The 27584-nt window shown below is 36.9% G+C and overlaps 1 protein-coding gene across 5 annotated transcripts in view; it reads right to left on the bottom strand.

The window, feature by feature from the left end:
- PKHD1L1 (PKHD1 like 1) overlaps nt 1–27584 on the bottom strand; it is a 148110-nt gene that overhangs the window by 4640 nt on the left and 115886 nt on the right. For 2 of the 5 annotated variants that reach the window (XM_077846995.1, XM_077846996.1), the window contains exons 64-76: nt 25051–25199; nt 24846–24968; nt 24185–24296; nt 23991–24107; nt 20528–20693; nt 17166–17398; nt 16824–16991; nt 13424–13581; nt 11211–11346; nt 8074–8418; nt 4374–4525; nt 3810–3956; nt 3310–3463 (exon numbers count right to left, since the gene is read on the bottom strand). In XM_077846995.1, the coding sequence (XP_077703121.1) occupies nt 3310–3463; nt 3810–3956; nt 4374–4525; nt 8074–8418; nt 11211–11346; nt 13424–13581; nt 16824–16991; nt 17166–17398; nt 20528–20693; nt 23991–24107; nt 24185–24296; nt 24846–24968; nt 25051–25199 (2160 nt within the window). Of the gene's footprint in view, nt 1–3309; nt 3464–3809; nt 3957–4373; nt 4526–8073; nt 8419–11210; nt 11347–12300; nt 12394–13423; nt 13582–15407; nt 15942–16823; nt 16992–17165; nt 17399–20527; nt 20694–23990; nt 24108–24184; nt 24297–24845; nt 24969–25050; nt 25200–27584 lie in introns of those variants that run through there. The other 3 variants (XM_077846998.1, XM_077846999.1, XM_077847000.1) reach the window with 3 other exon arrangements.

The raw sequence follows: 27584 nt of genomic DNA, 5'->3' as shown, positions 1-27584 counted from the left end.
ACCTTTAAAAAAAATCATTTGTTTTCTTTCTTTCCCTCCCTTCCTTCCTTCCTTTCTTTCTCAGAGAATAGAATTAGATCTTGAACTGCATTGTGCTTTCACAAACAATAGCAATACATTCTATAACTTTCAAGATGGAAGGTCATTGTTCTATAGAATTTTCTGCCACCATTATAATCCATGACAATGGCACATTTAAGTTTCCTTTTTCCTTTTTTTTTTTTTTTTTTTGCAGCAGGTTTATTTTTTTCTTAATGATTTTTCTGTGTAAAGAATTTAGGTTGGGGGATCCCTGGGTGGCGCAGTGGTTTGGCGCCTGCCTTTGGCCCAGGGCGCGATCCTGGAGATCCGGGATCAAGTCCCACGTCGGGCTCCCGGTGCATGGAGCCTGCTTCTCCCTCTGCCTGTGTCTCTGCCTCTCTCTCTCTCTCTGTGTGTGTGTGACTATCATAAATAAATAAAAATTAAAAAAAAAAAAAGAATTTAGGTTGGTTTTGTTGTTGTTGTTTTCTCCTGCAGAACTATGAAAAAGCCCAAGAGGGCCTTGTGGATATGCCACCCCATGCAGGAGAATGGAAGAACCCAGCTAAAATCCAGAATCAAAATCTTGGTGATATGACTTCAATCAAGCTATACCAGCTGAAAATCCAGATATCACTGAGCAGAGAGGAGCCATCCCTGCCCAAATTCCTGGCCCACACTACTGTACTACTGTGAGCAAGTGAAATGGCTGTTTTTTGAGTCATTAGATTTGGGGGCGGTTTGTTATGCAGCAATAGAACAGAAACAAGAACTGTAAATCATCTAGGTTGCTAGGTAAATATGTGATTTACCAAAATCACAAAATGTGATTATCCGGTAGTAATACTATTTTTATCCAGGTTGCTCAAAGATGCAGCCTCAGCTGTTTACCACTTTCTTTTTCTTCTACTCTTTTCTTACCTCATTCTCACATCCCCATTTTCTGTGTTAGAAACCACAACCCATACCTCCCCTAACTGGGTGGCCCTTGATTTGCCTTTTATAGAGTTATAAATAGAAGAGGGTATGAGACCACACCATCAGGCTCCAGTCTAATCGGCAAGGGGATTTCCTACATGCAGTAAATGTGGTGGTTACCTATTAGAAGGAGTTATTAAAAAATTATGTTTTTAAAATTTTTTCTCAGGTGCTTTATTGTTATTACAATTTTATAGTGGTTAATCTACAACCTGGCTAACTGATCTAAAGCTAATGAAGAAAGATGACTATATTTGGTCTTCCTTACTATACATAACCAGGGAACTGAGACCCTACACTTGATGAAAGTCAGAAAGTAAGACAGGAGGCAAGCAAGCAATGGTGGTTCTCCATAAGCAGGTCAGATAGATTCTCCAAGGGAAGCTTTCACTATGAAGGAAAATTTACTCCATAAAAGAATGCTATTTTATTATCACAATAAAACACAAAAACCTATACTATTGCTTCAGCACTCCAGTGATCCTGGTTATTTTGCTATTTGGAAGTGGTAGTTTGCAGAACATGTCTCTAGGTTGAGGTTTTGCCGCTGGGCAACTTTTGGGTCCATTTTCATGGGGAAGTGGCAACTTTCTCCTCACCTGGGGTTCCTGTTAAGTACCTCATTTCCCAGAAAATAGTCCCCATTCTACTATCATTTAGGCTGACTCTTAAAGAATTGGGCTCTGCCCTTAACCAGCCAGTATATAGGACACTCTAGGTATTATCTAGGAGCACAGTGTTAGACTCATTGACATTTGAGTCCCATCAAACACTAGGTTGAGATACTGCTGCCTAGCAGGCAGACCAAACGTCTCTGGTTTAAGGCATCCTCAAAGCAAGAAGAAACAAGAAATAAGGAAAAAACATTTGGAGGAATGATTCTAGTTTTTGATATTTAGTTAATATGAAAAAAGCAGACTATTGTTAAAATTCCCTTTACTTATTTTACTCTTTATTTTTACTTTTATTCTGACCTTTAGTATGTATATATGTGTGAGATAACAGTGGTAAGAAGTGGGGTGTACCAATATAACTTTTCAGAAGTTAGATCCTATAAAGGTCTTAAGTGGGCCCAGATTAATGGTAAATAGATTAATGCAAGCCTGTCTCAGGAATAAGCGGTTTATCCATTTTTCTCTTTTAGATACTTTGCAATCTATCACCAATAGATACTCTACAACCTATCTGTTTTGGGCTCAGTAGAAAGGTTTTTACCAACTGACGTTATGCCATCAACCTATATGAAGATAATATAAGAAACATCACAATGGGGGTGCCGGGGTGGCTCTGTTGGTTAAGTGTCTGCCTTAGGCTCAGGTCATGATCTCAGAGCCCTGGGATTGAGCCCCACGTTAGGCTCCCTGCTCAGTGGGGAGTCTGCTTCTCCCTCTCCCTCTGCTCCTCCCCCCACTCATGCTCTCTCTCTCTTGCTCACTCTCAAATAAATAAAGTAAAATATTTTTTAAAAAAGAAATATCACAATGAAGATATGACTATTTAATGTTGAAGATATCACTTCATACAGATTTATTGGGTATGAGAACTCAGAGGAGACATTTGTTCTGATCTCAGAGCAATTTATAATTCTCCACAACTGGTTTGTTTACCTGATGGGCACTGTGGAATCATGATAATGCTTATGTTTTCTCATTTGCACTGGCTTTCAGAAAGCCTACAATCCACTCTTCAGTCCAACTCTGAACTCTTGCATGGGCTATTAAATCTATAAAAGTCTATCGTGTCCTTCTTCTTTAATTTGAAAATCTAAATATTAACTGTTTTTATTATAAATGTAAATGCATAGTAAAAAGTTAGAAAAGTACACAAATGGATAAAAAATATGAGTTATGATATAATTTTGATTCATAGCTTCAGATTACTTATTTAATCTCCTTAATTGCTTGTTTTAGTTCCTTTTTTTAAATTCCTACTTGGTTTTGTATATTAAATATATTTTTGTAAGCTAGATGTTATCTGGCATGTTTTCTGAAGCAAAATATGGTGTTCCATTTTTTTTTTTTTTTTAAGATTTACTTATTTATTTTAGAGAGAACACAAGCGGAAGGGTCAGAGGGAGAGGGAGAATCTCAAGTAGATTCTGTGCTGAGCCCCAGGGCTCCATTTCACAACCATGAGATCATGACCTGAACCAAAACCAAGAGGTAGATGCTTAACTGATTTGCACCACCCAGGTTCCCCTAAGGTGTTCTAGTTTCTATAATTTATCAACCAAAATGTTATAGAACACTTTGTTCAACTATAATTGTCCCTATCACAGATATATGTGAAGATCCAAAATAGTACACTCACCTGTTCTAAGTAGAGTAAGGTCTGTATAGTTGGCCCAACAGCTGCTAAATGGAATTGTTGTGTTTCCACTAAGACCACTGATTTGGTTATTATTGGAGTCCTTTAGTATGGCCTTCAAAGTCAGTGAAGTAATCCCAACTGATACACAATTACCCTGAAGGAAAAAGTAGTGGAGAATTTTATTTGTCTTGTTCCCCTGGTTCTTTTTTAAGATGTGCACAACTTTATTTTTTAAAATGCCTCATTGCAAATTCAAAATCTGCAGAAGCTCCTTTCCCTACCCAAAGACTTGACAAATACAGGTGAGCACTGGGACAAGTCCACTGGAAAGGAACATTTTTTAAAACATGAAAAGATTATAGTCATAGGTATTAGTTCAGCTTTTAAGGGGCAGTGTAATCCTCAGGTTGCCCATGGACCAGGATTCTTAAAGTTGGATCACTCTCCAAAATTTATAGCTTAACTTCTTTTCTCAACTAAAGCTTTGAGCCATGACTTACATCGGAATCTACTGCCTTTATTGAAGGCTGCTGAGAAAATGCCTGTCCCGGTGGTGCTGCCACTGGCTGAGTGATCACTGACAGCGAGGACACAGAGGCCACATGATGAACAGGAAATGCAAACCTTTCAACTGGCTGGGCAGTCACCTGTAAAGAATTGGTCATGAGTGATGAAGTGGTTTTCACATGATAAATTACAGTCAGTAGAAAATTCTTCTTAGCGAGGCTAAGTGTAATATGTAATAATAAGTGTAAAAATATGTTCAATATGTGAAGTTAATTTATTACAGTATTTCCTCTGGATCAAATTTGTGAAGCACTGTTCTAAATAATCACAGCATAGCACATTTTATACCAATAAATACTTTTTAAAGAAGACATGCTCCTTTTTCAACTACTTTATCATTTTAGTTGTAACATTAAAAAAATAGCCAACATTGCCTTCTAAATTATTTTTTTTTGCCTTCTAAATTATTGTATTGAACTATAAAGAGTTAAAATAAGAAATAAGCAGCAATGTTTTAAAAATAGCTAAGATGAATTTTTCTGGTGACCTTTTCTTACCTTAATCCAGGCAGAATCACTTGTGCTGGGGATAGGACTGGTAATAGACATGGAAGAGATATTAAATCCAATGATACTACTTGTTCTTCCTAAAATTACAGCTTGTCCAAGAGAACTAGCAATTTTTTGAAGTTCAGATAACTGCATCTGACCTATGGGGAAACAGTAATATGATGTATGGGTTATGAGAATATAGGATTATGAGAGTTTTTCACTTTAGTTTCTTTTGCATGGCTCCATCCACATACTGGAATCCTGTAGCTTTTTCACCACATATGAGCTGAATATGACAAAGTCATATGAATGAGATTAGGAAAATGGAGAACTCAGCAGAATATGTTTTTAAGCTGCAATTAAAGAAAAACCAAAGGTGGATAAAATAGATACAAGAAAAGTGAATGAAAGCATAGTGGGAAAATATTAATTTAATACTTTCCCATGCCATTTTTTATTGAGACATGAAGCACTATCATGCAAGTCTATCACCACATACCACTTTTTAAAAAATAGAGTTTTACTTTTGGAGTGTAAGGATAATTAGTATCATTGAATTTACACAATGTTGTATATTAGTAAGTTCTGAAGTTAACACTACATTACTCACAAATTGCTGCTTGCTGTAGGCATTGATGGTTTTCAAGGTTAATTTTAATGCTACAGGCAGTTTCTATTGTCTTTGTCTAGCTTGGCAGGCCCTCTTATACCTTCTGGCCCCACAGGGCTCACTACCTAAAAAGTGGCACCCCTATCTACCATACTCATTAGTCAGAGCCTCATAATTTTGCTTGATGCCTTTTTCTACTTCTTCTCTCCCCTACACCATAAAAATCAATTACCAGTTTCTAGATCTGTTTGTCCCTACTGTTGAAATCCTAGTCAAAGCCATCATTTACTAAAACAGCTTTTAAACTGGTTTTCTTGTATCCATTCTGTCCTTCCTCCACGCCATTCCATACATTGTAGTCTGAGTGATCTTTTAAAAAACAACTGTAGGGGCACCTGGGTAGCTCAGTGGTTGAGTGTTTGCGTTTGACTCAGAGCGTGACCCTGGGGTTCTGGGATTGAGCCTGCATCAGGCTTCTTGTAGTTAGCCTGCTTCTCCCTCTGCCTCTCTCTCTCTGTGTCTCTCATGAGTAAATAAATAAAATCTTTAAAAAATAGAAAATAATAAAAAAAATAAAAACCAACAATATCCAAGATATTTTTGAAGTACAGTAAGCCTTGACAATGGTTCCTGACAACAGTTATCCAGCACCTGCTATACCCAGAATCCTGCTTTGAGGACTATGAGCATTGCATTTCCTCTGTCAAGGCTAAACCATAATGCTCAGTGTGCTCAGGAAGAAGGAGGCAGATGATCTCACATAATCATGGTCTTAGGAAATTTCAGTCCTGTCAGTTTAACAGGTGTCTATTATTGGTGGACTCAGACCCTCTGGATAAATGCTTACTTTCAGATTTCTTTCTCTCCTTCACCCCCTTCCCCGCCCTCCTTCCATATACTCTTCTCCAGATGGCTTCCCAAGTGTGAGGGCTTGTGTGACCTTGTAGCAGCCCGAAGGTGCTTCATATCCACAGACTACTACTACAACTTGTCCTCACTGGTTTGGGTGCAATGTGGCAGGTCTAATCTGCCTGCACTGTTAACAGGTTTTCTCTGACTGCCTGACATGTGAAGGTGTCCATTTCTGGTGACAGCCACCTCAAGAAACCAAAGTCCTTAATCCCTTTCTACAGCATCTGAGAACTCCTAGATATCTAGACACCATGTGAAGGCTGTGGAGAGCCAGAATAGTACTACATGCACATCGTCCTTGCCACTTCCCAATATTTTGCTGTGAAATTCTTCTATGCCAAGTTGTAGGCCTTTCCTTGAGACTGGAAACTCTATCCTAGAATATGTCTGAGAAATGTGCTATTTGCCTGTTCCTCTGACTGCTCCTATCTCCATGTTCTTAGACTATATTATACCTAGATGGCTAAATCTAACAATATAAAACTGCTTAAAGGGGATAAGCGGATGGAAGAGGTTGTGGATGAAGAAATTTAGATCACATATAGGAGATAAGATAGTTTCTTTGGACATCTGAGTGGCTACATGGTCTTGTATGACCCCGTGACATATAAAGGCTTACCAGGAATTTCTGAGAGTCTATGTATGTACCATGGAAACAACTACAACTCCTAAAATAATTGACTATGTCCAGTTAAAAGCCCTGACTCTCTGAGTACTAGAAAGTACAGGGCCAATGAAGGAAAGTAACCTATGACCACATAGAAAACATTATGTGAGGTTTCATTACACCACAAACCTATGCTTCCTATTTCAACAAAGAGAGTTGATCACCTCCTTCCACTCCAGAAAGCCTTTCCACAGGCTTACCTTTCTATAAGGGAAGAATCCTTATAGAACAGAGGTCTGCCTAGCCAGTAGAATTCCAGAACAGTATGTGACAGATACATTGGGTCAATCCTTGGACACAAACCTCCTGGGGGTAATGAGTGATGACCCCTAAAGGAATAAAGTAAGAACTTCACCCAGTACCCAGGTTTACAAGTAAGAGAGCCCAGAGGGGTGAGGGTGTGTGTGTGTGTGTGTGGGGGGGGGGGTGGTAATGAAAAAGATGCTGGACAGAGATAAGGCAGATCCAGATTTTCTGAATCTAAGATTTATATAGTTTGGAGGCTGTCTTTAATAAAAAGAATGAGGACAAGTCTTACTTTTGCAACTTGTATAGTAACAATGATTGGGTCACATTATTAAATGGACGTTTCTCCCAAGGTCTTGAAAGTTAAAAGTCCCTCCTATGACCTGCAAAAGTTAAAGGCCTTGAAACTTAAGCTTCATTAGCTGGATGGTTCCACTGACAAGGATCTAGGTCTCATTTTTTTGGAGATGGATGTGCCTAGTTGAGACCTGTGCCTGACTACTGGAGGCAATGGCATGGATGGTAATGCATGCTGAGGATGGATGCCAAGAGGCCAGGGAAGTTCAGTTGCACCTCAAGACAAGCTTGTGCCAAGCAGAGAAGACCACCTACCCTGTAGGATAGAGAAAAGTATGACAGCTGGTGACACCAAATGGATCAGTCAAAGGATTAAAGAATTTCCTGCACATTTGCATTTGTTAGGGTAAATCTCTGAAGATCTACTCTTTTCCTTAGGAAAATATCCACAGTACTTTTAGCTTATGAAGAAAAGAGCTTCTTTTTGTTTCCCATGATTTAGCACCTGCCTACGTCTCAATTTTCATCTCCAGGAAGCTTACCCTTCCTGGCTCCTTCCACCACAGACAAATCAGACCTTCTCCAGTTCTTCTAATGCACCACAGCCACCAACTTTTTCTTAGACTTGAATGTTTTTACCTTTCTCCTTTCATTGAAAAACTCTTTTTATGCTTAATTTCATAGCTATAAAGTCAATTCCTTTGGTCACCTCTCAAATCTTCCATATTAGGTCAAATCCTTTTTGTTGAGTTTACTAATTGCTAAAATAATAAAATAGAGGCTAAAATTCCTTCATAAGTCCAAAAGAGTTTGGGAATACAGAAGTAGAGTACAGAAAAGAGTCTTTAGGCCCAGGGTTTGGAATGTGGGGTTGGTGGGATTTCCTGAGCCAGGTTTATGAGGCCCTGATCGGGTTATCTGTGAATGTGGATCTGGTATTACGTTCTTCCAACTCACATGTCTTCTCTTCATACCTGCAGTATCATTGCTTATGAACTGAGGAGGAGGATCTCCAATCTCCAATTCCACCGTGAGTCCCATGGATCTCTTCCTCCGCAGACTCTCCCCTTGTATGATTTTGCTGACTCGGATTTTGTCACTTGGAATCTTTAGGAACAAGGCAAGATTTCTAACCAGATTATGAGAGATATAGAAGTCATCCTCTGTTACAGCAGGTAATTGGAAAGAAACAAATATGACTGCAGTGGTGTGGATTTCAACAGGTGTAGTTCCTTTAACCAAAAGGTAAAGCATCTGGTAGATTCTATCAAAGTAGTTTTCACCAAGGACAGTGGAATTCAGGTTAGGAAGGAATTGCTCTATGAAGGAAAAAAGCCAAAACAGCACAGTTAAAAATACTTATGCTATCACAAATTACATGTGGTATTTAATATCTGTTTAAACATAAGAAATTCTGAAAAAAATTCAACAGTAATCTTCCATAGGAAAGTATATATATTAAAAACAAAAACACTATAGAACTGACATGCAAAATTAAAGTCAACCCTTTAAATAATACCATTAATCGTCATTATACATTACATTTATTAAAACAATTAGCTATAGATACAGTAAAATTGAGAAATAAAATTCAATTATGAACCCAGGAGCCTATATTATATCTGTAACAGTATTTACATGTTCAGAATTTTAAAGCCTAAATTTTAATGCCAAAGGCATTTGGCAATTTAAAAATGTAAATTTAACTTTAATAGTCATCTAGTTTATGCAGTGCTATGTATCAACTCTTAAGGAGCATTTATAATTCAGTGCTTCTATTTTATCAAGGACAGAAGTATGTAATACAAATGAAGTATGTAATAAAATATTTCAGAGGTGTTTTATACCAATGAAACAGGTTTATATTTCAGCCTGAAATATCTTTGGTTAATGCAAAACAAATTCTACCAGGGAACTGACTTTTGTAAAAGTGACTGAGATTTTTATACATATAAAATGAATGAATATATATATGATTTTATGGCAGAGTATCAAAAATGTCTAAGAGCTAATAAACCCACTAGCACATACTGAGCCCAAAGGCAGAGTTATATAATAGCACTGGAATGAGACATGTAGCTTACCACATTTCATGGTGAAGCTTACTAATAAAAATAGATTAAAATTTTAGGAAGAAGAAATTTCTTATGAATGTAATAGACATTCATAGAAGTTGGTATTAAGAAGCCATTTAATTATTACCATGTATTTCTTTCATATCTACTAGTATAAGTTCTAGATGCAATTTGGTTTAAACACTCTGTGAATCTGAAGAATATGCCTTTATATTATGATTTGAAGCTGCTCTCAAACTACATTTGAGGGGCATGCACTATTTGTCCAAGGTAACTTTCTTATATCTTCATGTCTTCACAGTAATAGAAGGAAGTAAAGAAATACATAATAAACCATTTTGGGCAATCTAAAATAATATGTATAGATTTATAATAGAGGGAAATTATTTTGCATTCTAAGTGCCAAAGCAAAATGTTCATTTAAAAATAGTGCTGTATCAGAAAAAAATATTTATAGGAAAGTGGTAGTAATAGTGTTTTGTAGCCCTTCAACACTTGGGTAACCAACTCCCTATATGAAATAAGTGCTGTTTGTTGAGATAGTTTCTATTTCCCTGATTTGAATTATAGAGTACTTGGTACTGAAAATGTTTTTAAAAAGAATTAAAAATTTATGAAAATTAAGCTGCAAATACAGGTAGTTATTTGTATATAAAAGTGATAACCCAGACTCTCTTATCTTATAAGAAGGCAATATGACATACTGGTCAAGTGCATGGCTTCTAGAGCTAGACTCTCTGGGCTCAAGTCTTTGTTCTGCCCTCACCATCTTTGATACAATGGACTGAATTGTGCCTCCTCCCCTAGATTCACATGTTAGAGCCTTAACCCCCAATGTTAGGGTATTCAAAGATGGGGCCTTTGACAAGTAACTAGGCTTAGATGAGAATGGGGACTTCATGATGGATTAGTGCTCTCATAAGAAGAGATATTGACAGCCTGCTGTTGCTCTCTCTGACAGTGAGAAGGCAGCCCTCTCCAAGCCAGGAGAAGGGCTTTCACTGGAACCTGATCCTACTAGCACCCTGACCTCTTACCTGCAGCCCTAGAGCTGTGAGAAAACAAATTTCTCTTTTTAAGCCATTTCATGGTATTTTGTTATAGCAGCCAGAGCTAAGGCAGAGACTGTGGCAAATTGATTCACCTCCTTGTGTCTCAGTTTACTTATCTGTACCTACCTCATAGAATTATTATTAGAATATAGTAACAATGAGTTGTTATATACAAAGCACTTACAACAGTGCCTGGCACATAGTAACATTTCTGGAAGTATCAGCTATTCAGACTATTAGTAGAAATAGAACTTGCTCCATGGACAGTGATGAATATGGGTTATCCATTCATACTCTCATGTCTAGCTGATGTTATGACCTACAGCACACATTTATATAATTGTTAACCAAGATTATGGGGCATATCTAAAAATGATAAGTAGCACATTGGAATGGAATATATTGGCCTTACTAGAAACCTGCTTAAGAAAAGGACTTCAATGAGCAGATATAAATTCAGGTCTTGCAAATATTGGTAAGTGGGTAAGTTTAGACTTTTCCATATATTTCATTTAAATCCAGAATTCATTATATTAACTTCATTATGTTCAGCTGATGTTATACTAGCTTTCTTGGCAATACTCTAGTAACTGTCAATTAATTTTGGCTCTGACCTTTGGATAGGAATAAAAGTAAAGCAGAGAGAGGGTAAAAATTCTGAGACAAATATCTTCTGTTCATAGGAATAACTGAACTACATGTAGAACGTAAATGTTCTCGGGGGAAAAGACTGTGCATGATACACAAAGCTAATATCTGCATGTGTGCAGATATATGAGTTCCATCAGGAATAACCTTTCAGGACACATATGTTATAAATGAACACATCTTAGAATTTGGTGGACTGTGGCTAACAATACTTTGTCTTGCATTCATCAATGGCTAAGGAACTAAAAATATTAATAGTGAAACATTACAAAGAATTTTATACATAATTAAGTACATATGTAATGTGTACTTTATTTTTTTTTTGAGGAAAAATACCTGTGTACAGATGTCTATTAAGTTCACAGTGTTTCTGTTGAGGATTCCATACTGTATTTCTGGGGCAAACCAATGCATTGTTCACGTAGACATCCAAACGCTGAAGTGTGGGGAAAAAAATTCCTACAACTACAGCCTGTCAAAAACAACATTTTTGTTTCTTAAGAAAATAATGACACAGAATATTTAGAATTTAGCCTTAGAAATGTCCTTCAATTATATATGCCTTCTGTAAAATAGTAAAACTAAGTTTTATGGATTGATGATAAATACTGAGTTAAAATTTGTAAATGATCTTATATTGAATCATTCATATAGATGTTATAATTTAACTCTTAATTGATGATTTTCAGTAGAAAAGTATAAGGTAAGAATTATTAGAAGAGTATCTCTAAAAGAAACATTTCCTTTAAAAGATAACAAAGTTCCAAAATAGGCTTTCAACTTCAGGGGCAGGGAGAAACAGGGAATTTAGCAGCGCTCTATAATACAACCACACAAAATTAGTTAATGTTGAAAAAAATGCTTACCTCTGAGATAAATTTGGTAGTAAGACTGTTAAAAATTCTTCAAAATAACTATACTTTCTGATTCAATTTTGTCCATTTTCCATGTTTATATTCCTCACATCCCATGCTACAGGTATAATCATAAAGTAAGGAGACTAGCTTTTACAAGAGCAGGGAGAGATTAATAAGGAATCTAATAAGCTATACATAATTTTAGAATCTTCTTTTGAGATTGTCTTCAGAGGCTCAGAATATTAACAGTCACATTATTTTGTAGTTATTTTTAAAATTAAAAATATTCTCTTCCATTAAAAAATTGAGGGCCTATCTAAGCCAGGCCCTATTGTAGGAGCTGTTGTAAGTCCCCTCTCTTTGATCTTATATTCTAGTGTGAGGAGAGAGACAAATAAGTAGTAGAAATAGTAAGTAAAATATGAAGCATGTTAGAAGGTAGTAAGTGCTATGGAAAAGGAAACGTAGATCAATGTATGCATAATTGGGAGACCTAAGTGGGGCTTATGAGTGAACAGGCTAGGCCTATTGGGGGAATAGAGGGGCTCCAGGGAGGGAGAGTCACCTACGGTAGACTGTTCCAGGCAGACTCAATATCTGGAACCCAGGCCCAGGTGGTAACAGATCTGAGGTGGTCTGGAACAGCAAGGAGCCCGGTGTGGCTAGAGGAGTAGGAATCAGAGAGCTATGAATGTGAGGATTTGGCTTTTATATAAAGCCCAATGGGGAAATTACTGCAGTGTTTGGGGCAAGGAGTGACCTGGTGTGGCTTATATTTTGAAGTCCCTCTGTGGCTACTGAGGTGAGAACAGACAGTAGGGCAGGCAGAGGCAGAGCAGCAGGAGGAGTTGGGAGCCAACTGCCTTAATCCAGGGAAGAAATAACATTGGCTCCAAGTGGGCGGTAGCAGTGACGGTGGTGAGAAGTGGTCAGATTCTGGATATGCTGAAGGGACACTCAACAAGATTTGCAGATAGAGGATTAGGAATATGACCCAAACAAAGGAATCAAGAATGGGTCTAAGGTTTTATCTCCAGCAACTGAAAAGATGAGATTGCTCTCATCTGAGAAGGGGCAGGTGTCTCTCTGTTACTAGTCTCTCTGCTTCGTCTTATCCACATTCTTTTTTCTCATTTCTAATCCTTTGGGATTCTCAAGTCTCATACTCTTGGGGGGAAAAAAAACTCAATTATGAGATTACTGTTTAACCTCACACTCTTCCCAATGACATGGGATACATAAACTTAACCGTCCCAGCTGATGTGATAGCAAAAATGTGATATTATTGCAGATATTTAAAATAACATGCTGTGATCTCTGAAGTAAATTCCAAAGGTGTATTCTTAAAATATATAAAGAGCAGCATGGAAAAATAAATATATAATTCCAGTGCCCAATTCTGGATGTGCACTATTTGTATGTAAAAGTTGCTGCCAATCACACAAATCATAGGCCTCACTGTCATGTTTCAGATGTAGAGCAGCAGCATCAAGTGTATATGGGGGAAAGGTGTTTGGTATGCATATGTTCTCAGGCTGCTAAAAACTTTCTGGACTAACAGTATTTTTAGTAGTACCCTGATGATCCTTGTGACGATGTTCAAGAGAATAGGGGAAGAGATAAAGTCCTTAGCATATAGAAATATATGTCAATAACCAAGACCAATAATTCAAATTATTTCTCTTGTGTTACCTTTTTATGGTCAACATTAAGCAACATCAGTCGAAGATTCTGAGGAGTGGTACCAGTGAAGTAAACCTCATAAGATTTGTTCAGAGCCACAATGCTATGAAACAGGGACAGTCTTCTCTGGCATGTGTATCCGGCACACCAGCCATGATCCTGTGGGCCTAAAGCCACAAAATGAAATTCTGTATTATGTATATTCTATATATGTATATATATGTGTATATATACATATATATAATATATTCTGTATTATGAATATTATTTAACACAAAGTCTGAAGAGCAATTGCATTAAAAATAAATTACAGCAATAAAGTTCAGCATTTATATCCATTATCCATTCACCCATCTATACTTAGCTTAAAAGGAAAGCAGGGAAGCAACTCCTCCTTACTACCCTTACTTTTTTTTGTACAGTGTAGGGTAAAAAAGGTAAGTTAATGTGTGAGTTTGCATTGAAAGGGTCATTGAAGGAACAGTAGATTTATATGATTCTCTACTTCACTAATCATTTTTAAGCCCAGGCCACACGGTAGGAAAGAATGCTTGATCCTTTCTCCTACCTATCAAATGTGAGTTTAGGTGGGGAGCCAACTTTCTAAAACTCTTTAACAAGAAATATGATGCTACAGAGTTAAATTATTAAACACAGAGCCTGTTGGGGTGCCTGGGTGGCTCAGTCAGTTAAGCATCTGCCTTTGGCTCAGGTCATAATCTCAGAGCCTGGGATGGAGACCTGCATAGGGCTCCTTGCTCCGTGGGGAGTCTGCTACTCCCTTTGCCCCTCCCCCTGCTCATATTCTTTCTCTCTCTCTCTCTCTCTGTCTCTCTCTCTCCCCCCCCCTCTAAAATAAATAAATAAAAATTTTAATAAAAAACAAAAAATAAAAACAGAGCCTGTACTTGGAAACATGGTCATGTGTATGGCTAAACCATGGATTCAATTCTTTCACTCACTCATTTCTTCATCAGTTAATTTGAACACTCAACAAATTCTTGTTTTTTAAGATTTTATTTATTTATTCATGAGAGACAGAGAGAGGCAGAGACATAGGCAGAAGGAGAAGGAGGATCCCTGCAAGGAGCCTGATGTGGCACTCGATCCCGGACTCCAGGATCAGGACCTGAGCCAAAAGCAGAGGCTCAACCGCTGAGCCATCCTGGCATCCCCATTCAACAAACTCTTACGTTTGCTTTTTATGAAGTCTTTAATCTTCCTCCACTGTCATTTTAATACATTTTTGTTAAATACCGTGATTATAGGCACCATAGAAGGGTCAACATCATTAATGAATTGAAGTAATCAGAGAAATAACACTCTAATAAACTCTCTAGAAAGCCAAAGACAGTGGATGCTTTTCTACTTGAATCCAGATACTTCCAGAGCAGGCACACCATGTCTGTGGTAGCAAATTTCTCTATTTTACTTCTGTTTTAAAGTGGCTGGGATTATAAAACGCTGAGTGAGATATGGAACATAAATTTTCTTGATGTATTTATTCATTTGCTTTACTCAATTTCCTGGCTTGCTTGGAATTCTTATCAATATTTACAACTGAACTTCAAATTTTAAATCAATAGAAACTTCTGAAACTCAAGTAGAATATGAACTTTCTCTTAATATCCAAAATATAAATTCTACTTTTAAATAAAATCTCTTTGTGAGTTTTGAAAACAGAAAGAAATATCTGTGTAGATAATGAAACATTTAGAATAGCAAAAGCCATATTTTAAGAATAAATGAAATTGAGTATTAAAATTTTAAGGGAAAAATATTTCAATAACTTTTATCTTGGGATTCCCTCCCCCCCCAATCTAATGTGGCTGCATCTCATGCTTCAGTGATTCTTTCAACATCTTCATAATTTTTGCAATCCTGCTATCATTTACTTAAGACTTTTCTTTAAATTGACAGTCATTTTTAAAAATTTATTTATTTATTTATTTATTTTTTTTTTTAATGTTTTTATTTATTTATGATAGTCACACACAGATAGAGAGAGAGAGGCAGAGACACAGGCAGAGGGAGAAGCAGGCTCCATGCACCGGGAGCCCGACGTGGGATTCGATCCCGGGTCTCCAGGATCGCGCCCTGGGCCAAAGGCAGGCGCCAAACCGCTGCGCCACCCAGGGATCCCTAAAAATTTATTTTTAAGAGAAATGTCATGTCAGTAGTGTAAGTGGAAAGCTTATATTGCTTTCCAGAAAATAAAAACATAAAAATAAACAAAATAAAATCTTTCTCCACCAGACAAAACAGAGTAATTTGAAACATCTCCATTATTCACACTGACTGGTCTAAAATTCTTCCCACAAGCTCTCTGCTTTGTAAGAGCTGTAAGGCAGTGCTTGAAATGGGGTTGATGGCAAGCCAGAGAAACCAGGAAAATTCCATGTTGTGGACAACAGAAGTGACGAGAGACTTGAAATCACATAACTTTGGGACATCGTTGATTTAGCTCATTTTCTTTAAAACATTTTTCTTGCATATCATCATTTCTTCAAGTGCTTTTTAAATTTCCCTGTTAGCGGATTTTAAAAATTAGTATTTTTGTGAAGTACTGGCTATTTTGTTGAATCTTAGGATATTTTAGTACATGTTTGAGACTGCCAGGGCAGAGAAATCTTTCTGATCCAAGTTACATGACCCTTCAGCACTTGAAAGACTCTTAAGACTTTTTATGGACTAATCTTTGAGCCCCTGATACTATTTCAGGGTAATACAATGAGTTCCTGCTCTCTATTTTCTGCAACTCTTAGAAGTTCATCCTATTTATTCAAAAAGTCTTGGACTCCTAAGTTGATCTGAATTCTTATGGAGACCACTATCTTCGCTCTGTACTAGAGCCACCCGTGACCAGAATGTACGGAGCCTAGACTCCAGAGCTTGCCAAGATGTTCTTGACAGTCGAAGGAATCAGGAATGAAAAAACAAATAAACAAACCAACAAACCCAAAAACACATTGTTTCAAGATTAAGTCTTCTAAGGTTTCATGAAAATAAAAACTGAATAGGCTCAAAATATGTTCTCAAGTGTTCCAAATAACACATTATCTGTGTTTTAATTTATGTAAGGCAAATTGTCTTTTTGGACACCCTCAGGCCAATTTTTCCTTAAAATATTCATGCTACTTATTACTATAGGTATGAAGATCACTAAAGGAATAACTTTCCTTTTCTTCTAATGGTCAATTTGGAACAACTATCCTGGCTTTCTAATACAGGAAACTACTGAAGTGTCAAACATCCCTCCTGCACATAGATCTTTTCTTACAAACAGAAGGAAAAGCAGTGCTGATTTTTGCTATTTTTATGTGATAAATAATTTATGAGATGTCTCCATGCATGTAATAAATAGTGAATGCCTTGAGTAACTACTAGTTTGTTCATACTAAACACCTACCGTTAATGAGATCAACATAACCATTGCTCACTATAGCCACTGGTGACAGTCTTCGAGTTTCTGTGTCAGAATCCAGGCTTTCAATAACCATCATTGCATATTCCATCCCAAAGCACTGATAACTCTGCCATTGTGGAATGTATTTACAGGTTGAATCTCTAATAATTCCTAGAAACAGGTATATACATTTTACCAAAGAAAAGCAATCTCTGCAAAAACATATGTACTATCTTTTTCTTTTATGTAAGATTAGTGAGTAGAAAATATTGGTTGAATATCCCAATTCCTAAAAATAAAAGGTATATTTGTTTCACAAACTTAACAGAATAATATCCAACAAACCTTTGTAAGGTGCTTTCTCAGTGACAGGAATTCTACTTCCATTTGGGAATGTGAGCATCACCTTAGGAATCCTATAGTCTCCAATTCCAAATTGACTATTTCCATTCCATTCATATTCTGCTTGAGGTATCACTGAACCAGAATCTCCCAGAAAGGAGCCATCCATATCTCTAAGAAAAGATTTTCTTTTGGCATCACAAACCATGTCTACACAATCAGATGGATTCACCTTACTGTTGAGAAAAGGTAAAATGTGTGAATACTTAGTATCCTTCCCCTGTTTCTAGAGAGCATTTAAATTTAGTGTTTGATAGAGAGTATCCAAAAAAATTGTTTTGATTAATTGAATCTTATCATTTCAGAAAGGATTCAAAATGGGACCAAGTAAGATATGTAATTAGTATTGTAACAAGGTCTGGTTTTCCATTCTGTTGGTTTGTTGTATTATTATTATTAACATTGCAAAAGGACAAGTTATACCTGTGAGATATAAAATTAGAATTCCATTTTGTTATTTCATTTTGTTAAGTGATAGATTTCAAACTTGTGCATTGTTCACAGTATACTAACATTGCCCCAATGAGAAGGCGAACAATTAGTCTGTTGTGCAGAACATATAAAATCCCTGTGTTGGCAGGGAAATCTATTATTCCTCTTTCCTTTTTTTTTTTTTTCACGGTCTTTAAAAATTATAAAAGTATTGCATGATTACTATAAAATAATCTAAATACTTTAAAGTTCAGTTTCCTTCACTTTCTTATCTCAAGCTCTCAGGTCATCACCGACTGTAGATTAGTATATAATATTATATAGACATTTGTTTATGTATACACAAACAGATATGTTTGGATTATGATTGCTATGCTACATATTTTAGCAACCATTCTGTAAATACCCACACTGTAGGAAATGAAATACTACATACTTATCATGCAGTTCAACCATAGATAGCATTCTGCCTTCATCTTGAGCTACCTGCAGTGTTGATTGTTAACTGGGTATAATAATAATAAAATAGATGCTTAATTTGCAATATACTGCACATTGCATAGTATACATAGGATACAGTATAGTTATACTACAGCATGATATATACTATGGGTAAATATAGCTTATTCCAAAATTATAACAACAAAATAATAGTGGAAAGCTCAGAACCATTAGATAGTATTTAACATCCGTCTCTTTTTGCTGTAAGAGACACAAAGGAGTAAGTTACCCCTTACTGTACAATAATAGTTTTGGAGATGACTTGAATAAATATTTCTGTAGCTCATGGGTTCTTTGTGTTCAAGTACATGAAGAGTGCTTTTGTGAGCAAGTCTGTAGGGAGAGTACCCACTGGCTCTTTTATATTATGACGTAGGGCTCTGTCTTTACTTCATGTTGCAAAAAAACAGAACCTGAAATGTAAAATTTTGTTCAAGTGATTTATTGAAATAATTCTCTCACAAAAGGAGAGAAGCCACAAAGGACAAAGAAAATGAGATTACTATGGTATGCGGACTAGCTTCATTCTGATCCCAGGAGTACATCTGGTTCATCAATTGCACCCAGAGTTGCTCCCACCATGAGACAAAGGGTGTTGGGCTTTTGTACTCATGTATAAACTAGTCATTTTCAATGGACTGCAAGGAAATGTTGTTACAGAGGGCTTTAGCCCCCAGAGCTATTACTGTTTGGCTAAGAGCAATTTGTTGGAAAAGAGAGCAACTATAGATTATCATTATCATTATCGGGGATCCCTGGGTGGCTCAGCGGTTTGGCGCCTGCCTTTGGCCCAGGGTGTGTTCCTGGAGTCCCGCGTCGGGCTCCCGGCATGGAGCCTGCTTCTTCCTCTGCCTGTGTCTCTGCCTCTCTCTCTGTCTATGTCTATCATGAATAAATAAATAAATAAATAAATCATTATCATTATCATTATCATTATCAAGTGCCAACATTTAGAGCACTGGGGAACTGGGCAAACTGCTTTATAAAAGGGATCTGAGGGGATCCCTGGGTGGCTCAGTGGTTTAGCACCTGCCTTCGACCCAGGACGTGATCCTGGAGTCCCAGGATCGAGTCCTGCATCAGGCTCCCTGCATGGAGCCTGCTTCTCCCTCTGCCTGTGTCTCTGCCTCTCTCTGTCTCTGTATCTTTCATGAATAAATAAATAAAATCTTTTAAAAAATAAAAATAAATAAAAGGGATCTGGGAAAACATCAACAGCATCTTAATAAAAGCACAGAGCTCAAAGATATTATATTTGAAAATGTGGTATTTTCTGGAACACCTGGGTGGCTCAGTCAGTTAAGCATCCAGCTTCTGATTTTGGTTCAGGTCATGATCCTGGGGATGTGAGATCAAGCTCTACATCAGGCTGTGTGCTGGGCATGGAAGCTGCTTAAGATTCTCTCTGCCCTCTTCCGTCCCTCTCCCATTCCCACATGCATGCTTTCCTCTCTCTCAAAAGAATATTATTTTCTTCAGGACCTAGGTATTAAAATTACATATTATTTCTGAAAGATTCAATGATAACTAAAGAGGAGCTAATTAAATTTTAGTGAGAAGAGGCTCTATAGAGCCAAAAAATATTGTAGTTTAATAATTACTAAATAAGTAAGTGTATGGTTGTCACTAAAACAAAATCAGACTACGAAACACTGCATTTCTCTGAAGAAATGTCTATATAATTATACAGCATTATTCCTCATCTTGTTCCTATACTGAAAACAAAGATCGCTCATAAAAAATTTCTTTCCTTCAATCTTGTCTTACATCTGAATTCCTAGTCTGCATCTCTTAGAAAGTGTAGCAGTTACCAGCTATCTCCTTTTAAGATTTACAGTCTAAGTGGCTCAGTTTCTAGAAATATTCTGACCCCAACTGACTTTTGTGGTTGAAAAGTCACTGTTCTAGGTTTCTGCATATTCTCAGTCACAGTGGTTATAATGATTAACATTAAATTTCAAAGAGCATGTTGGGGTGAACATGAAAAGGTATTTGGAAAGTGATAGGAAAAAAAAAGAAGTAGGAAAATGAAAGAAATAATAGAAATGCTTCTCAATCCTAATGACTATTAATGGAGAGACACTAATGTACAAAAGTACTTCTAACCTGGTCTCAGTCTTTTATGATGGTATTACTTACGAGGCATGAAAAAAACAGTATGAGAAAATATACATATTAAAGTATAGCTTCTTCAATTTAACTGAAAACATAGTTGCATTAAATAGTCTTAATTTTCATGATCCTGATTAAAATTTTATAGAAATTAATAGTTACTTTAATATAGCAACTTCCTCAGGTCTATGGCAGGAAAAAAAGATAATGGAAAACTATAAATACAGGAAAGAAAAAAAATGGGCTTTCATATATTGTACCTTACATCAGGCCTATGTATGAATATTTTTGATTGTTCAGTAGTATCAACTAGCTGTATATTCTTCACATGGATTGGATGCTGTAAATCTTCATTTAAAGGATTAGTAATGAATATCACATTAGTTTCACCTGCACAAACGTTCTTAAATCCAACAAATGTTGAACCTAAAACATAAATAGCAGAAAAATAATTATTTTCTATGGGGAAAGTGATAAAATCAGTTTCATTTCATGTACATTCCAGAAAACACATCATTTAACACCCCCTTGAACATGGAACCCTTATCTTATATGGTAGATAGTCCAGCACCATTTTTGGTAGACTGTTGCCTCCCTATATTAATACCCATTGAACAATCATCTCATATTTTCTCTGAGCTTAGTTGCATGATGTGCTTTGACCAATGAGACAAAAGGAATTGTGATACAAGAAGGTCTGAAAAGTGCTTGCATGGTAGGGCTCACTCTCTTTTAGTGCTCTGGGAGAATTTTGTGATTTCAGCATGTGTATGAGCTTGGGAGGCATTCAGCCCAATCCCTCCCATTACTCTAGCTAATGGCCAGCCCAACCACTGGCCACCAACTACCAGATATGGAAATGTAACTATCATAGACTAACTATCCCCTATCCATCATGTATACTGATGGCAATCTAAGGAATAATCCCAGGTGAGACCAGCAGAAGAGCTATCCAGTAGAACAAAGCCCAAATTGTCAATCCACAGAATCATGAGCTAATAAATGGCTGTTTAAAGACTCTAAATTTTGAAGGTGTTTTGTTATGCAGCAAAGACTAATTGAGACGTTGTTCTTTTTGGTCTTATTGCATATATTGTGTAATCAGAAGATAAATGTATTGAATCCAAAACTTAATCCCCATTGTACTTAAAATCCAGTAACTCAAAAATATAAAAAAAGCAAAAGGTGGCTGAAAAATACTTAGATCACTTATGTACTCCTACCACCCTTCCAATGATTTTTTTCCTAAGATGATATTGTATATACATGAATATGAGCCTGTAGATGAATATCAATAAAATACTACAGTAGCAGATACTGTTTGTAACCTGTGCAGATCTGCTTTACTGGCCCATTGTGCTTGTCTTCAGCTCAAGTAAATGTTGGCTGCTAACTACTCTCCTTTCTCTGGAGAACTACCCTTGACCAGATGACGGCTCCCTCTCCTATGGGATTATGCACCAGCACCAAAGGGTTACCATGCCTGACTGGCAACTGATACGGGAGGTCCCCTTGCCTCAAGAGGGGGAAGCTGAGGGGTACTGCACAGTCCCTGATGTTATCAAGAAGGAGCTAGACTCCAACCAAGACCACATCCTTGCCTAGCTCTGCCGTATCCTATTTTCCTCACTCCCTGTCTTGTGTGAAAGCAATAAACCACTTGCACAAGAACCTCATCTCTGGCTTTACTTTTAGACCACCTGATTTAGATCGCTAGTACCAGAAGTGGTCTTAGGGTACACACTGTAATGATGCAGTAATGAATTAAGCTCACTTGCTCTCTAGATGGGAATGAAGATGCCCTTCCTGGTGGCAGGTGGTGGTGGTGGGATAGTGGTACTGATAGTGGGTAGGTGCTAATAGTCCCTAGAATGCCACAACAGTGCAATTACTATGACTTCATTTGTGGTGAACTGAGCACATCTAGGTGGAAGGAAATGCTCTGGCTCTTACAGTAAATTTGGCATTTGAGTGGTACTGGAGAAACAGTGGTTACAAAGAAACTAGAAATAGGTGACTATTGACCACCATCGATGCTTTGAAGAAACTGTAAACTTTGGTGACCAATCACAAATTCAAAGCAAACCTCAGGATCTGATCACAAAACCAATAGAGAATTCATAAAAGGTTGAATTCTCAGCCCTGGCAAGACTCCTACATCAAAGACAGGGCTCTTATAGAAAAGGAATGGAACCTTGAGTTAGGATGGGAATATAGGGAAAGATGAACTTGAACCTTGAAACCCTGGGTTCTCCTTGAATGTTCCAGATCTACATAAGTGGTCCACCTCTCCCTTATTAGAGAATAGCTCCCCTCCCCCACTTGCTGAACTCATGACAAGAACTCAAAAAAGAAACTCAAAAGACAGGTGTCTTTCTCAGGACCTGTTCCCATTTCCCCTTCTGGCAAACAGAACAGTAAGTCTGGTCGATTCTCAACATGGCCTTACTGGGGAAGTGCTAAGCCTGCTCTGGGAGAAGAGGAATTATATACCAAAGAAACTACAAGAACTGAGTAACATGGACTGGCAGGAAGCAGGAATATGTATAGCTAAGAGTAAACTGTGATGGTGTTAGATCAAGGGGGGAAGAATATAAATCTGGATAAGAGAGAGTATCAGTATGGATGGGGGCATTCTCCTATGCTGTGGCTTTTCTAAGTTTGGAAAAAACAATGTTCCAGTTTAAGTGAAGTAGAATTGTAAGAATGTCATGGCCAACTGTAGAAGAAAGGGTCAAAAGTCTCTCTAAAAATGGGCTATTGGAATGAATCTATTATATATATAATATATATCTATTCTATATATAATTATATATATTTATGATTTTTTTATTTCTTTGAGAGAGAGTGCAGGTGGGGGAAGAGGCAGAGGGAGAAGAAGATTCCCTGCTGATCAGGGAGCTGGATACAGGGCTCAATCCCAGGACCCCGAGATCATGACCTGCGCCGAAGGCAGACGGACGTTCAACAGACTGAACCACCCAGGTGCCCAGGAATGAACCTATTATTTAATACATTTCAGCCTCACGTGGGATGGCCTTGAAAGAGTGTGGTGTGGGCAAATCCTATTATGGACTAGAAATCTGTGTAGGACACAGGGTGATCCACTTTGGGTGAAGAGAGAAGTGGTCTGAGGTAAGGATAAATAGAAAAAATGACTTGGCTAGTTAGTCAGGGGTCTAGAGGGAACAAGACTGGATGACTGGATAGAATGAAGCCTGAGGGAAAAGCAACTGCACGGGTCTATGGGAGTAAGCACAAAGGGCATGTTAATGATCACGAAAGAGCAGCAACTGTGGAAGAAGCATTAAAGAAACAAGTGAACAGGATGATAGTAGGGCCAATAGATGTTACTAAGCTCCTAGGTTACACGAGTTTAAATTTCTTCAGTTGTAAAAAGAGATAATAATATATAACCCTACTTATATAAAAGGGCTTTTACAATTTATAGAAACTAACATTAAATCACTGTACCAGTGTCTCTTCTGTTATTTCAGAAGGAAAATTAAATGTCACTTCTTAAACATATACAAATTTTGCCAGGGAACCATTCTTGAAATTGACTTCTGTCTGATTTCTTTGCTTCTCATATTGAGCAGATTCATAGGCAAATTCATTTAAATCATTATTTTTTTTTACTAGTGAAATATCATTAGCTATATTCTACATATTCTTTATAGAACTTCACTGAGTTAGATCTATCAAGGCTACATTTAAACTTGCCTGAGATCTCCAAAAGGCCACTGATAGCATTGTAACTCATGATTCCTGCATGGGGTTTCCGGGGTGCCATGTTATGTGCTGAAGCAAAGGTAGGCCAGCAAATCCCACTTCTCCCACCTTTTATAAAAGAAATAAAATTAATAAAATTCAAATATGCACTCATAACACCAAAATTAAATTTCTAAAATTATCACCTGATGGAGGTCTGGCACTCCGATGGGCAGCAGAAAGTTCAATATTGGGATCATCATTAGTTAGGACATCAGAACAATTAAATCCAGGGCTACTTCCAACAATTAATGAGCTCTATTTAAAAAAAAATTCAAACAGGACAGCTTAAAGAATAGCTTTTCCTAAAGGCCTAAAGGAAAATATTATATTGAATTCCACTGTAGCAAAACACAACCTTTAAGTTTGAGGAAGGGATCATTCATAAAACCAAAATGAAAAGGATGTGACTTTACACCCTGAGAGTAATGACCATCAAACTGGGAAGGGGAAGACAGGCAGGCAAATTATTATGTATGATGACATGTTACATTTCTGTAACAGAAATATGCCCAGGGACCAGCAGGAACCAAAGGAAGAAAGAGTGTCAATACTGCCTAAGCTAGATCAGGAAAGGTTTCATAGATGGGCTGAAATTTTAACTGTGACAAGATTAGCAAGTGGTAAACAAGAAGAGGTGAAGGGATCAGGGAGGAGAGGAAGGCTAAAGCACTTCCCAGGAGAAGACAAGGAGAACAAAGGCAAAGAGATTTGGATTTGCAGGGCTTGGAAGTCAAGGAGATCATTCTTATCAGAACTTCAGTAATTTTACCCTTTCTCCTTATTGTGGCTATATTTATTTCTTACCTTAATCTGTACTGTTTTACTGGAAATTTTGTGAGATACAGCAGCTGGCATGTAAATCATGGAAGAAATGGCCATTCCATTGTCAACCAGAGTCACATTATAGATATGCACACTCTCTGTGGTCTGTAAAACAACTTGTAGTTTACATAGTACAAAATACAATCATAAAACAAGACAAACAAGCACTATCTTCAATCACATTTACCTGAAAATAAATTCCATAATCCCAGCATGTCCAAATGGTAAATCCCTGTATAAGAGAACATCCAGGAAGGCCATCCTGGTTCATATAAATACCATATAAACCTCCATGTGCTTCATTATCAAACCACTTTTCCATGGGATTAGATTGACCTTGTAAGGAAATATGAAAACAGAGAATTAATATCACAAGTCCTGTCCTTGAGCTTTATAAGCAGTATCAGTTAAATTTTTAAAATTAAATATATGGTTCTTATGCACATTTTAACATGATAATTAAATATTGTTATGGCTTAAACATTTATGGCTTACTCTACTTAGTATTTAATCTTGTCTAATTTGTCCCTTTACCATTAGAATGAGTGTACACTCATTTGCAAAAGTTTGGTAGTGGCTCAGAGGTTTAGCACCACCTTCAGCCCAGGGCATGTACCTGGAGACCCAGGATTGAGTCCCATGTCAGGCTCTCTGCATAGAGCCTGCTTCTCCCTCTGCCTGTGTCTCTCCCCCTCTCTCTCTGTGTCTCTCATGAATAAATAAATAAAACCTTAAAGAAATTTTTTTTTTAAAGTTTGGTTTAATTGTTAGCTAGCATACTTAACTTGCTCTATCTGATCAAACATGAATTTCATGTGAAAGTGCATGAAGTTTAGGTAAACGTGAAACACAATGATACCACTTGCTGTTTGTAAAATGCTTCCCCTCCACACCTTTTTGTTGTTGGTTCCTTCTGGTCATCCCACTTTCAAGTTAAGTGTCACTTTCTTAGTATGCCTTCTCTGACTACCTGATTCAAAGTAACACCTCACTTCCTTCACATGGCAATTAAAATTATTTTCACTTGATATTTTAATATTACTTATTCATGAATTATTCATCTCCTCTCTCTTACTAGAATGTAAGCTTCATGAGAGAAAATGCTGTGTCTACCTCACTCACCACCATATTCCTAGGGCTTAGAAGGTAATGCAGAGATAGGTGCTCATTTAAATATCTGTTGAACTAATGGGTGTATGATCTTGGGAACATTGTTTAACCTTTTAGACATCAGTTTCCTCAAATATAAAAAGCTTTAACATCTAATTTAGAGTAGTCTCAAATGAAATGAAATAACCCACATAAAGTATCTCAATAAATAGAAGCTATAATCATTATTAATATATAGGAAAATTGAAATGGATTTTTATGAAACTTTACTTATGTCAAAATCAGATTAGCAATCTTAAGAATTCCCCCCTAACCATACATACATTGGAGGATTCCCTATAAAGAGCAGCATCACCCCCTATAGTTTACTTAGTACCAGCTCTCTTGGCCAAGTCTCTTGATATCTGAATTCCTCTTATCTTCTATTCATTTTCCTTTCTTCCTAATACTTTGGGATTGAAATTTTACTTGTCAACTGCCTAGATTCTGTTTTTTGTTTTTTTTTTTTTCCTCCATAAGAAGCTGTTTGCACATCTTTCCCTTGGTTCCACTCAGTGGTTCCCCTGGGACCCAGTGTGGGCCTCAGTTTCCTCCCTGACCTCCCAGATTCCTGCTCCTAGCCTCTCACTTGCCTGGGAGGTTGACTGGATAAGTTAGTATCCCATTCCAGTAACTTAACCCCTCAATTCCTCAGTAATGACTCCTATTTCAATTTCTCTTAAGTATCAAACTTCTTTTTTTTTTTTAAGATTTTATTTTTATTTATTCATGAGAGACAGAGAGAGAGAGAGAGAGAGAGGCAGAGACACAGGCAGAGGGAGAAGCAGGCTCCATGCAGAAAGCCATCCGGCCATCCCGGGACTCCAGGATCACGCTCTGAGCCAAAGGCAGATGCTCAACCACTGAGCCACCTAGGCATCCCCAAACTTCCTTATAAATACTCTCAATTATTTAAGAATATCAATATAGTCATATTTACATACTACATAATATTTACATATTAGTAAATATTCATATTTGTAGGTCATATTTTGACTTAAAAAATCCAGGACAACACTTCAAAGAAGTTGCAGAAAAATTATATATCTTAAAATTTTAGTCAAAGAAAATCTTAAAGCTGTTGGGAACTAAAATATTTAATAAGAGCATATATCAAGGAATCAGTTAAATTTGTTGGCAGTTGTTTTACTCCTTCAAAATGTATTTTACACAAGAATAAAATTAGCTTAAGCCCAGAAAAAATTGCTGATTCAAAGAATCTCAAAATAACTATACTGAGATTTAAAAAAAAAAATCAGCTGTACAAGGGATATAAGGTTTTCAGAGAAAATCCTATTTCCTCTAAGTTTCTGAAGAGGTAAAGCCTGCAGCTCTAGTACTTTTTTTTTTATCTGATAATTCATTTTCCCAGTTGAAAAATCAAGAGGTTATAAAAAGCTATATGAGAATAAGTCACCCTATTACTACTCACCTTTTTTGTTTTTGCTTTTTGTTTTTAAACTCTGTGTCACTTTATGTAAACACAGATACCATATATACCTCTTTCCTTTCTTCCACAAAACATACCATAAAGAAAACATATATATATATATATATATATATATATACACA

Source organism: Canis aureus, chromosome 14, assembly GCF_053574225.1.
Source record: "Canis aureus isolate CA01 chromosome 14, VMU_Caureus_v.1.0, whole genome shotgun sequence".
Classification (NCBI taxonomy): domain Eukaryota; kingdom Metazoa; phylum Chordata; class Mammalia; order Carnivora; family Canidae; genus Canis; species Canis aureus.
This window is presented reverse-complemented; position numbering and strand designations above follow the sequence as displayed.